The sequence below is a fragment of the Schistocerca serialis genome, chromosome 2 (assembly GCF_023864345.2).
Source record: "Schistocerca serialis cubense isolate TAMUIC-IGC-003099 chromosome 2, iqSchSeri2.2, whole genome shotgun sequence".
Classification (NCBI taxonomy): Eukaryota; Metazoa; Arthropoda; class Insecta; order Orthoptera; family Acrididae; genus Schistocerca; species Schistocerca serialis.
Genome location: NC_064639.1, coordinates 824,966,436 through 824,978,759, shown reverse-complemented (window position 1 = coordinate 824,978,759; position 12,324 = coordinate 824,966,436). Strand labels below are relative to the sequence as shown.

At 47.2% G+C, this 12,324-nt stretch overlaps 1 protein-coding gene across 1 annotated transcript; it reads right to left on the bottom strand.

Annotated features, from left to right (window-relative positions):
- Window positions 1-1,057: 1,057 nt before the first annotated feature.
- Window positions 1,058-8,121, bottom strand: LOC126456446 (uncharacterized). Its single transcript, XM_050092196.1, has 3 exons — window positions 8,049-8,121; window positions 4,543-4,928; window positions 1,058-1,303 (listed from the first exon to the last, which is right to left on the bottom strand). The coding sequence occupies exons 1-3, from the start codon at window positions 8,119-8,121 to the stop codon at window positions 1,058-1,060; spliced, it is 705 nt and encodes a 234-aa protein (XP_049948153.1).
- Between the last annotated feature and the right edge of the window lie 4,203 nt (window positions 8,122-12,324).

The window sequence follows — 12,324 nt, the reverse complement described above, 5'->3', positions numbered from 1 at the left end:
GCCTGTTCCTCTTGAAATGTGAATTACAGTTCGCGCAAAATACCCTTAAATACCTCAGTATCTCTATCACAACGACCGGCAAGTGATTGTTGATACGAGATGGGAAGTTTCATGTAGCATAATCTGATGATTTCCGCACCGCTACATGGGTTTGTCTAGGTACTTGTTCCTTTTTGTCACATTTTCAAAAAATTTGACTGGACTCCGGTACCCTGCTCATTCCATATCTCTGGACATCATAATTTCTTGTTTGATCCTTTCTTGGGTTTCTTTATACCAATACTTGCCCAAGAAGGCATTCTTGAATTCTTCGAAGGAGACGCTCGTCTTCGCTACATTTCTCATGTATTCAGCGGACGCACCCTCCATATGGGAGCACACAAAATCCAGCTGGTACATCAATGGCCAGTGTGGGGGCAAAGATAACTCGAATTGTCCCATAAAAGTTTTTGGATGCAAGCTATTATCTTCGTCCTTGTAGTGATGGAACTTTCGGATTGATACAAAATGCTTGTAGTCAAACCGGTCATCATTCCAGTTATCATTTACGAATCGTATGAACTTCGGGACGTGGACTAATTCGTTCCGACACGCTATCGTCATCTCTCCCCCTCTGTATGTTCGACAGTTGTTCGGTACATGTAATCAGCTGACAGCAGTTGTGCTCACTGGACTGCTGCGCGCTGTCCGTGTTTGCCTCGGTCGTTGCCTCAGAGCTGTGAATCAAGGCGTGGTTCCCGTTGCTTATAGTGTCAACTTTGTCACACCGTGAAGCGGTTATCTGTGTTCCGGCAAGTGACCGTTCAGTCGACGCAGTAATTACACCCTTCTCCTTTCCTGATGTCTCTGTAATGAGACGTTTTACCTCGTCCTCTAAATTTCTTTTTAATATCGCCACCTCCTCTTTCAACATCTCGTTAGACCCTATGTCCGGTTGCTCTTGTTGCTTTTCTTCGACACGTTTTTTCCGGCTTTGTAGCCTTGATAACATGACCTTTCCTACTTTTGCCGCGCTTTTCGTGGAGTCCCGAGTTTCTCTCGCTATTTCCCTTGCACCTTACGCAATTAATTTGGCTTCAATTGCCGTTCGTTTGATGATGGCCATCTCTTTCTCTATTTTGACGCCGAGATTCTTTACCTCCTCTTTTACTTCCCTATGAACTTCTGTGAGCCTATAGTTCAGCTCCGAATTCGCATTTTTAATTTCGGCATTAAGGTTGGCGCTCTGCTCTTTCAGCTCCGAATTCGCCTTTTTAATTTCGGCATTAAGGTTGGCGCTCTGCTCTAAGATCACAGTTTGCATCTGTTGCAACAGGTCCGTAATGTTTTTGAGAGTAGCCGCATTTTGACCCTCGTTCTTTTGTGGTTGAAAATGCGAATCTTCTCCTTTGTTCTGAGGAACCTTTCGATATCTAGACAAGTACCGTCTCCGCGCCCCCGTCGGATCGTCGTTTGATAATGGCCGGACACCGTTTTGTTCCAACACACTCTGGCTTCTTAGGCTGGATCTTCCATACTTATGGATTAGTCCTGTACTCCCTGCATCACCCGAGCCCTCAGTATCACTGCCTGAATCAACGTCCTTCCTATTCAGCGGACTAAACCAGTCGTGAGACGCAGTTTCAGGAAGTTGGAACTCGCGTTCGTCACGCTCATCGGAAGAGCTTTCCCTACTATCACCCATGTTCTCTGATTATATTCTGCCGTTGTCTTGGCTTTTCTTCTCGTTATCATTTGCACTTTTATGTTACACGAAAACTCAAAACCCAGGTACCCCTTACACTCAATAATTGTTGTTGTTGTTGTTGTGGTCTTCAGTCCTGAGACTGGTTTGATGCAGCTCTCTATGCTACTCTATCCTGTGAAAGCTTCTTCATCTCCCAGTACCTACTGCAGCCTACATCCTTCTGAATCTGCTTAGTGTATTCATCTCTTGGTCTCCCTCTACGATTTTTACCCTCCACGCTGCCCTCCAATACTAAACTGGTGATCCCTTGATGCCTCAGAACATGTCCTACCAACCGATCCCTTCTTCTAGTCAAGTTGTGCCACAAACTTCTCTTCTCCCCAATCATATTCATTACTTCCTCATTAGTTATGTGATCTACCCATCTAATCTTCAGCATTCTTCTGTAGCACCACATTTCGAAAGCTTCTATTCTCTTCTTGTCCAAACTATTTATCGTCCATGTTTCACTTCCATACATGGCTACGCTCCATACAAATACTTTCAGAAACGACTTCCTGACACTTAAATCTATACTCGATGTTAACAAATTTATCTTCTTCAGAAATGCTTTCCTTGCCATTGCCAGTCTACATTTTATATCCTCTCTACTTCGATCATCATCAGTTATTTTGCTCACTCAATAATTAGATAACGCAAAACATGTATCAGGACACAAATTGATACACTGGGTGTGAGCAGTGTCCCGACAAACAGTTCATGAAGAATTCCCCCAAAAAGGCTAGTACCAATGATTGTGTTCTGTGGGCTGTGAATCGGCTGATTACGGCACTGCACATCATAAGTACTCCAACAAATCACAAATACAATGCACAGGCACCTATAAACGTCAATTTGAAAGGACAGCACGTGAAGAACACAATGTAACTTACTGTAACTAATGCTACCCGTTTTTTCAATTAAAAATGGCTAAGCAATGGATCACGTGGAAAAATTTCCTTTTTCAAGACTACTTCCTAGCAAATCCCAAAGTATCGTATCCTGGCATGGGTCAGCCATATGTAACCCTCCACCTGTCACTTATTTGGATGTGGTGTGTGTTCACCCCAGGTAATTGACTGTCAGATCAACAGAGAGTGCAAAACTGCCGCAATGTGGGATAACGCAAAGAAAGTAATAAGGCCCTGTGACTCCTGATTGAACTGCGGTGGCAGTGCTGACATTAATTGATTCAGAATTGATCCCTTTTAATTAAAAAGGGGTGCACATTGATGTTATATTCAGCTACTGAACACCAGATGCAAATGTTGAACATAAAATTAATTAAGAAAGTGACTTGAGATTTCAACTACTTGATTGAGAACAGATGCAGTCGATTAGCACAGATTTATTTTAACTCACGACCTTCAATCATCACATTACATAACTCTCCTAACAGGCAGCGGTAATAAATTGTGTTTGCGATAAATCAAATGTAATTCCAATCGACTGACCCAGGCGTGATGCGAAGTGCGAGAAGAATTCTACAATACACGGCCCATGAAACCCTTGTGGAAACTTTACCCACATGATCCAACAAATTAATCAGTGGGCAGAGCGGGCGCAATATCACCGAATTCAGTGTGGCGGGGCAGTATCATTATGCGGACGTCGGCGGACCTCATGGTGTTGAAGGCTGCGCTCGTCTATTCAGTTCTAGCTATCTTGTTCAGTACATAGCTGAATGAAAATTTTCTATCTCCAGGCTCAATCGTTCCGTTTGCTAAGTCCTAAACTACAGAGATGCTCACTCTCTCTCAGGCAAGCTGAGTAAAGAACGCCAGGTCTGCATTCTAGGCAAGCTGGGAACGGAAGATAACTATGGAGACTTCTCCCAGTCCGCTCGTTGTCTTGGTTTCCCCTCCAGCAAAATCACTTACGCCAATTTCTGTGCAAGTCGCGTTAATTATGTGTCACTTCCCAGTGCCGACCAATGCCTGCTCTGTGAAGTGACCAAATTCCCACAAAATTTCCCTTCCTCTCAACTTCTGCTGTTTAGCTTCTCCCAGGCCACCCATCAAGGTTAGTGTCTGCACAAAATACCAATTTTTCAGGAATTCTGATTCCCAGGTTTTGTGGCGGCGTTCGTAGGGACAAACAATTCGCTGTAGAAACGGCTTACGAAGTCACCGCCACACTTTTAATAGCGGGCCGACCGGTCCGCTGGAATAGTGAACAGAAAGATGAAAACCCAAACACTCTGATTAAATAAAAGTCGGTACTTATCTTTATTAACGAAGATACAGAAACACAGTAGTGAACTCCGTGTCTACAGAGATCTGTCTAGTTCGAGTCGGAGCGGCTAGGTCAGCGTCGGCTGACGACAAACAACAACTCTGCTGCGATGAACACACAACTGACTAGCAAGTACACAATTCGGTGGCGAGTATACAATTGAGCGGCGAATACAGAACTGTCCTAGCGCTCACGACTCCAGCGCTTAAGAAACCAGAAGCCAGCGGTGGCGCGCGCAGACTTGCGGCGATTTCCTGTCTCGCTAGCGCTGCTTATGCGGACGGTGTCCGGACTTTGATGCTGCCAACCTTTTGGCAGCGGGCTCGGGTGGCATTACTGGCTAGGATATAACACTCCTCCCCCCCAAATCGCCGCACCGTCGTTGAATAATGACGTGGCGAGCGGCGACGGCGGGGGAGGGGTCTGGCCGCAGGCGTAGCAGAAGAGACCGGGGCGGAGACTGTTGTCGGTGGCAGTCCCCGGTCCGCACCCCAGCATTGGCTGCCCGGGGCCTCGGGAAACACCGACTGAAAACCGAGGTCAGGGTGCACGCCTGTGACCACGGGCGCAGCATCTGGTACTGGACGCGACGGGGCGTCGGGACCCACGAAGAGAGGCAGCGTCTCCTGACGCTGCGTCGACGGCTGCTGAGTGGGCGCCGGACAAGGCGCTGCGGTGTCAGACTCCTTGGGGGTGCCCAAGGAAAGCGGCTGCAGGACAGGCTGCACAGCCACCGCTTGGGAAGGCGGCCCGGCTGAGGGGTCGACGTCCATCAGCTCCGAAGGCGGTGGCGACTGAAGAGGGACCGCAGGCGCCGGAGCGACCACCTGGGGCGCTCCCGGATGAAGCTGCGCGGGAGGCATCAACGGGACGGACTGTCGGCGTGGTAGCGGCGACGGCTGCTGCTGCTGCCCTGGGGGCGGCAACGAAGTCGGAAGGCGCGGCTGGAACCCGCCGCGGACCAAATCTGTGGACAAAGAACGAGCGGCAGAATCCGGGCGGCCAGCGCGGCGCAACTGGTTCTGATGCCTCCTGTGCACCCCAGTAGCACCTTGAACAGTATAAAAACCGCGACCCTGGACACTTATGACGGTACCACGTTCCCAACGACGGCGACCGTGATAAACTCTAAAAAAAACGGCGTCGTTGCGCTGAAAACGCGTGCGATGCTCAGAAGCGGCGGGTCGATCCGGGGGGCGCAACAACCGTAGTAGGGTGCGATGACGACGGCCGTGGAGAAGCTCCACAGGCGAAGGGCCGTCGCGTGGCGTGGTCCGGTACGACGACAGGAACGTGATGAGGGCCTGCTGACGAGAGTGCGTAGCACGAAGGCGGTCCATATGATCCTTGAATGTGCGTACAAAACGTTCCGCTGCACCATTCGATTGAGGGTGGAACGGCGGAGTAAGAACATGGCGAATGCCATTGGCAGAACAAAAACTTTCAAATTCAGCAGAGGTAAATTGTGGACCATTGTCAGACACTAAAACTTCTGGAAGACCCTCAATACAAAAAATTGAAGTCAACGCCTGTATAGTTTGTGCAGACGTTGTAGACTGCATGGGCACAACAAACGGAAAATTACTAAATGCATCTATCACGATGAGCCAACGAGAATGCCAATATGGACCAGCGAAATCAATATGTACTCGCTGCCAGGGACCGGCAGGGCGTGCCCACTCAAAATAGCGTTGAGGCGGAGCAGCTTGGTGTTCGGCACACGTCGAACAATCTGTAGACATCTGCGTAATCTGCTTATCAATGCCGATCCATGTACAATGACGGCGGGCAAGCTGCTTGGTGCGGACCACTCCCCAATGACCTTGATGCAACAAGTCGAGGACCTTGGATTGGAGCACTTGGGGAACCACTACACGAAGCTGGTCATTCTCGGTACGTAACAGCAAAACTCCGTGCGAAACAGACAATAGATGACGTTGCGGATAATAGCGACGAACCACAGGATCCGATATGTCCTTTGCCTTGGAGGGCCAACCACGTTGAACAAAACGTAATAGTAAACTCAGATGAGGATCCGTAGCTGTCTCACGTGCCACCTGACGATAATCAATCGGAAAATCCCGGAGGGATTGATGCTCATCGGCGTCAATCTGATGGCAAGAGTCGTCAGAGGAATCGAAGACATCATCCGCAGCAATCGGCAATCTAGAAAGTGCGTCAGCGTTTGCATGCTGAGCTGTAGGGCGATACAGTATCTCATACTGGTATTGTGATAACAAAAGAGCCCAACGTCGTAGTCTCTGAGCTGTCCGCTGAGGAACTGGTTTAGACGGATGAAACAGTGACGTCAGGGGCTTGTGATCTGTTACTAAATAGAATGGTCTACCATAGAGGTAGTGATGGAATTTTGTGACACCGAACACAATAGCCAACGCTTCCTTGTCCAATTGGCTATAATTACACTGAGCTTTGTTTAGCAATTTAGATGCGAACGCAATAGGACGTTCGGTGTTACCGACTCGGTGAGACAACACAGCACCGAGGCCGAAAGAAGAGGCATCACAAGCTAACACCAGAGGCTTGTTAGGGTCGTAAAGGACCAGACAACGATCATTCAATAAAGCCTCTTTAAGCTGCTGAAAGGCTGATTGGCAATCAGCTGACCACACAAACGGAACATTCTTACGGCGGAGACGATGCAACGGTGCAGCAATCTGTGATGCATTAGGTATAAACCTAATATAATATGTCAATTTGCCAAGAACTGCTTGCAATTCCTGCAGATTGCGAGGGGCGGGCAAATCACGAATAGCTGCTAAATGTGACTGGGAGGGATGAATGCCTTGAGCATTAATAACATGTCCCAGATACTCCATCTCCGTAAGGAAAAATGAACATTTATCGATGTTGCAACGTAGGCCTGCCTGAGACAACACTGTAAACAAACACTCCAAATTACGGAAATGTTCAGCAGGCGTCCGACCGGACACAACAATATCGTCTAAATAGTTGCAACACGATGGCACATTAGCCAGAAGTTGTGACAAAAAACGCTGAAAAACAGCTGGAGCTGACGCACAACCAAAAGGCAAACGCAGAAAACGGAACAACCCCAACGACGTGTTTATGACAAAATACTGTTGTGATTGCTCGTCGAGGGACAATTGCAAATATGCTTCACGGAGATCAATTTTGGAAAAGAAACGAGCTTCCCCTAACTTATCCATCAGCTCGTCCGGTCTAGGCAAAGGAAAAGAATCAATGACAGTCTGAGGATTAACTGTCGACTTAAAATCAGCACACAAACGTAACTTGCCAGACGGTTTCTTTATAATAACTAAGGGAGAAGCCCACTGGCTCGCTGAAACGGGTTGAATAACACCGTTGTTTTGCCAACGACGAAGTTCATCTGCTACAGGTGCCCGGAGGGCGTGAGGCACTGGACGAGCACGAAAAAATCGAGGCTGAGCATTATCTTTTAACGTAATATGAGCGGCAAAGTTCGCAGCACAACCTAGTTCGTCTTTAAATATGTCACTGTATCGTTTACAAAAATCGGTTATGCTGTCTTGAGGAACAACAACAGAATTAATTTGCAACACATTGTCTTGGATAGACAGGCCAAACAAGTCAAAACAGTCTAATCCGAAAATGTTTACACTGTCTGTAGCGCGGAGCACTGTGAATGAAACTGTTTTTGTATTGCCACGGAATGTGGCTGGCACGCTACATACACCTAACACAGGAATTTGTTCTCCACTATAAGTAGCCAAAGAATGTTTTGCCGCTGAAAGTTTAGGGCGGCCGATAGCCGCATACGTAGCACTATTTATGAGAGTCACAGACGCACCAGTGTCTAATTGAAAATTGAAGGTCTTATCCTGGATGCGTAGCTTCACAAATAGTTTATTACACTGTCTCTGGATCGGTGCAGTGGAGGCGGAAGAGACAAAATCAGCGCGTTTAGCGCGTGTTCGCTGCTTACGACAACTCGTGGGTTGGGCGGGTGGAACAACAACTCCCGCTTCACTTGCAGTCTGTACATTACTTTTTACAGCGTTTGAATTACGCCTGGGTCGCATAGCAGAGGGCTGGGTGGGTGGCTTATTGCGAACAAGGTTATTACCCACACGAACCGTGGAAGAGTCTTTAAACGCCACCTTCTGGGCGGGCTGGCTTTGAAGAACATGAATATCCATGGGCTGGGCAGCACTAGAATTGTTCTTGCGTTTACGCAAACAAACAGTCTGGATGTGTCCTTTCTTTTGACAAAAGTGACAAACCGCGTTTCTCAACGGGCAACGTTCACGAGGATGAGCAAGAACACACTTAGGGCAAGACTTAACTCTATCATTTTGCACACGCGGCTGACGAATGTGTTTAACATGACGCGGCCGGCTAGTGTTTACAGTCTGACTCTGCCGGTGGAGCCGCGGCGTGACATAACTTGCTTAGCACAGGAAATTTGAGAAATACATGGCTGATCTAACTCACACTCAGCATAGTCAAAAGTATCTTGGGCTTCAATGATGTTCATCACAGTCTCTAATGACGAGCCAGGCAACTTTAAGATAGCAGCACGAATACGAGAATCTGCAATGTTTTGAGTAATAGCGTCTCGTAACATGACATCACTGTAGGAAGCTCCACACACACAATTAAATCGGCACTGACGGGTGAGGCCCCGTAAATCTGTTAACCACTGCTTATTAGATTGATGTGGCAGTTTCTTCAATCTGAAGAACTTGAATCTGGCTGCTGCCACATGAACTCGCGACTCGAAATACTCAGCAAGCTTGTTAACAACAACGTCATAGTCTAAAGCTTCTGGCTTGGATTCCGGGAACAACTTACAAAGTAGTCGATAGACTTCCACGCCTGCAGTGGAAATTAAATAAAGCTGCCGCTCAGTACCCGTGATTTTGTAGACTGTCATGTGCGCCTGCAACTGCGCGAAATATTCTCGCCATTCTTCTCTTGATGCATCAAAAGCACGGAAAGGTGGTGCTGCCTATGCTTGTTCCTTTTGTGTTGGAGGATTAGCCGCTTGTTTGGCGATTGCTTCCACCAAACTTTGTATTTGCTGACTCTGTAACAAGATCAACTGTTGTAATTCGGCAGACATAGTGAACACAAATTAAACCAGCCCCCAAAATTTTATCGCTATAATTAGTATAACCAGAAACAAGTTGAACCAGCCCTGCACACGAGTTCGGAAGCCCTCGTCGCCAGTTTTGTGGCGGCGTTCGTAGGGACAAACAATTCGCTGTAGAAACGGCTTACGAAGTCACCGCCACACTTTTAATAGCGGGCCGAACGGTCCGCTGGAACAGTGAACAGAAAGATGAAAACCCAAACACTCTGATTAAATAAAAGTCGGTACTTATCTTTATTAACGAAGATACAGAAACACAGTAGTGAACTCCGTGTCTACAGAGATCTGTCTAGTTCGAGTCGGAGCGGCTAGGTCAGCGTCGGCTGACGACAAACAACAACTCTGCTGCGATGAACACACAACTGACTAGCAAGTACACAATTCGGTGGCGAGTATACAACTGAGCGGCGAATACAGAACTGTCCTAGCGCTCACGACTCCAGCGCTTAAGAAACCAGAAGCCAGCGGTGGCGCGCGCAGACTTGCGGCGATTTCCTGTCTCGCTGGCGCTGCTTATGCGGACGGCGTCCGGACTTTGATGCTGCCAACCTTTTTGGCAGCGGGCTCGGGTGGCATTACCGGCTAGGCTATAACACCAGGAGAGTACTTCAAATTCCTTGGTCCTACGTTCCCATCGGTGGCCAGTGTATTTCATTCTGTCGCTCTTCACCTGATTTACTTCAGACTCTGTGGACCGTGAATTCAACGTGAAGTTGCAATAGTCACGAACACGCATATTTTGGCCTCTGTTGACCGCTCCACCATAGCTTTGCGCGGCTTTCTCGCATGTTTAACTGAAAACGGGATGACGGACATTTATCAACAGGCGTGTAAGTTCTCCATCTGCTTCCCGGTATACCAGCATTCGGTCAACGACCCACACACTGTCACTCATCTTAAGGCAGCTGGAGGCAATGCCCCGTTACCACTTTCTCAGAGCATGAGCCGCCCTAAGCTGCCTATTGTCGCTTCCCTTCGCGGCTCCCCAGCTGGCCACGGTGAATTCTGAATACTTCCCTGGGATAAACTAGCCTCCAGTAAATCGACGCATTTCCACAAAGTTTTCATGTCGTGGGAATTACTTTAAAACCATCACTCAACATTAATTATTCCAATACGTCCATACTATACCCTCTACAATATGCATTGTGTCTGGTCAGTCATTTTTGTTCAGCCCTACTGTTTCCTCAACGTGAGTTAGGTGATCTTTAATGACTTCATGTAAGGCGCATAGTTCTTGCCATCTTACATCCTCATCAAACGACGCGCGCAAGAGATCTATCACACGTACAGCAATATGGGGTGGAGAGCCATCCTGCATAAACATCGTACGTTCCAGCAGGTGTTAATAACGAGGCTGGGGATGATGCGATTCTGCAACATATTGGCGTACCTCTCACCCCTCACTGTAGCACTTACAAAACCAGAATTACGCATTTCCTCGAAGAAAATAAGGCTGGACAACGTTGATGTGGTAAATCCAACCCATACCGTCACTTTCTCGCCGTGCAATCGATTTTCCACGACAGTTCTAGGATTTTCGGTAGCCCAAATTCTGCAATTATGAGCGTTGACAGACCCTCGGAGCGTGAAATGAGCTTCGTCGGTCCACAACACGTTACTTAACCAATCGTCATCTTCCGCCATCTTTTGAAACGCCCACACTGCAAATGCCATCAGCTTCACTAAATCGCCAGGTAACAGTTCATGATGCCGATGGATTTTGTACGGATAGCATCGGAGGGTAAGCCAAAGTGCCAACCAAACAGCAATATATGGAATGCCGTTGCGACGTGCGACTGCACGAGCGCTGGTTTCCCCGTGCATAGACGAACCTGCTACAGTCTCCATTTCTTTTTGAACTGTTTCAGCAGCATTACGCCTTGTGCTCGGTCGGCCACTACGGGGTCTATCGTCTAAACAACCCATAGCTTCGAACTTCGATATCATTCTCGCCATAGCTGCATTTATCAACGGACCTTTACCCGTTCGAATTCCCTTCCTATGGCGATAGGATCGTAACGCTGAACTAGCACATTCCCCATTCTGATAATACAGCTTCACTAAGAGCGTCTTTTCAGGTAACGTCAACATGCTGCATCTGCTGGCTCATCTGATTCTCTCTCTCTCATTACAGCTCCTTTTATACACGATTGTCATACACAGTCACTGACGTTTCGTTGTCCAGCGCTATCCGTCGGACATTTTGTGAACTTTGTTTTCTTGGTTCTAATAAATCCCCATGTCATTCCAAGCATGTGTGTCAATTTTTACCTCTCTATCTACATTATTCCGTGGTTTATTAAGTTTTCAAATTTATACTGACTTTTTGATCACCCGGTGTGTGGGCATTAAATCGAACTCCGGTGTAGCGCAAATTTGCAACTTTCCCCGTTGAAATAACAAGTGTAAAAGTATGAAAGAGGAATTTGGTTGCAATAATTACAGTCTGTTGTTTGAAACTGATAAACAATATTATATTCATAATAATCTACATCGCTATTTATACATTTCTCCCACTTCTCCAGCAGGCTATGAATTCCGTCACGCTGACCACTCAGCTACCGGGGACGGACGGCGTTCCCAGTGATGCAAATAGATGATAATCGTACCGAGCCAAGTCTGGAGAATAAGCCGCATGCCGTAGTATTTCCCAACTTAACGCTTCGATCATTTCCCTAAGCCGATTTGCTGTGTGTGATGAAGCGTTATCATGGCGCAATATGTGTTGCATTTTCCACATTCCGGTCGTTTTTCACGTAATGATCAATTTAAATCGATCATTGGCTGTTGGTAGCGGTCAGTGTTAACGGTTTCACCATGTTTTAGCCGTTCATGATAGGTAACACCCTTCTGATCCCACCAAACACAGCGTTTTCTTCCTTTCAAAGCGATTTGGTCTTGCAGTGTATGTCGATGGTTTGACTTGATTCACCCATGACTTACGACGCTTAGGATTCTCAAACTATATCCATTTTTCGTCACCCGTCACTATTCGATGGAGAAAAGACATTCTTTTGTATGTGGCGAGCAGCATTTCGCAAGTGGTCTTTCGATTTGCTTGCTCTTTTTCTTCAGTTCATGCGGAACCCATTTTCTGCACGTTTTCCACAGCTTTCAACGGAAGAGAAAGGGCTTTCTGCGTCACATTCAATTGTTCCACGCTCGTCGTTTCTCACGTCGAAAACGCCACTTACAAATTTTTTGAACCACTCGAAACACTGTGTTTTCCCATGAGCATGTTCGC

What these genes read in the sequence shown, in the direction of transcription:
- LOC126456446 (XM_050092196.1), bottom strand. Translation starts at nt 8,121, where the DNA reads ATGGATATTCATGTTCTTCAAAGCCAGCCCGCCCAGAAGGTGGCGTTT. An exon ending in CTCTTCCACGGTTCGTGTGG is followed by an intron (nt 4,929 to 8,048) that starts GTAATAACCTTG and finishes CTTTGTCCACAG; the next exon opens with ATTTGGTCCGCGGCGGGTTC. An exon ending in CCGACGCCCCGTCGCGTCCA is followed by an intron (nt 1,304 to 4,542) that starts GTACCAGATGCT and finishes CTGTTGCAACAG; the next exon opens with ATGCAAACTGTGATCTTAGA.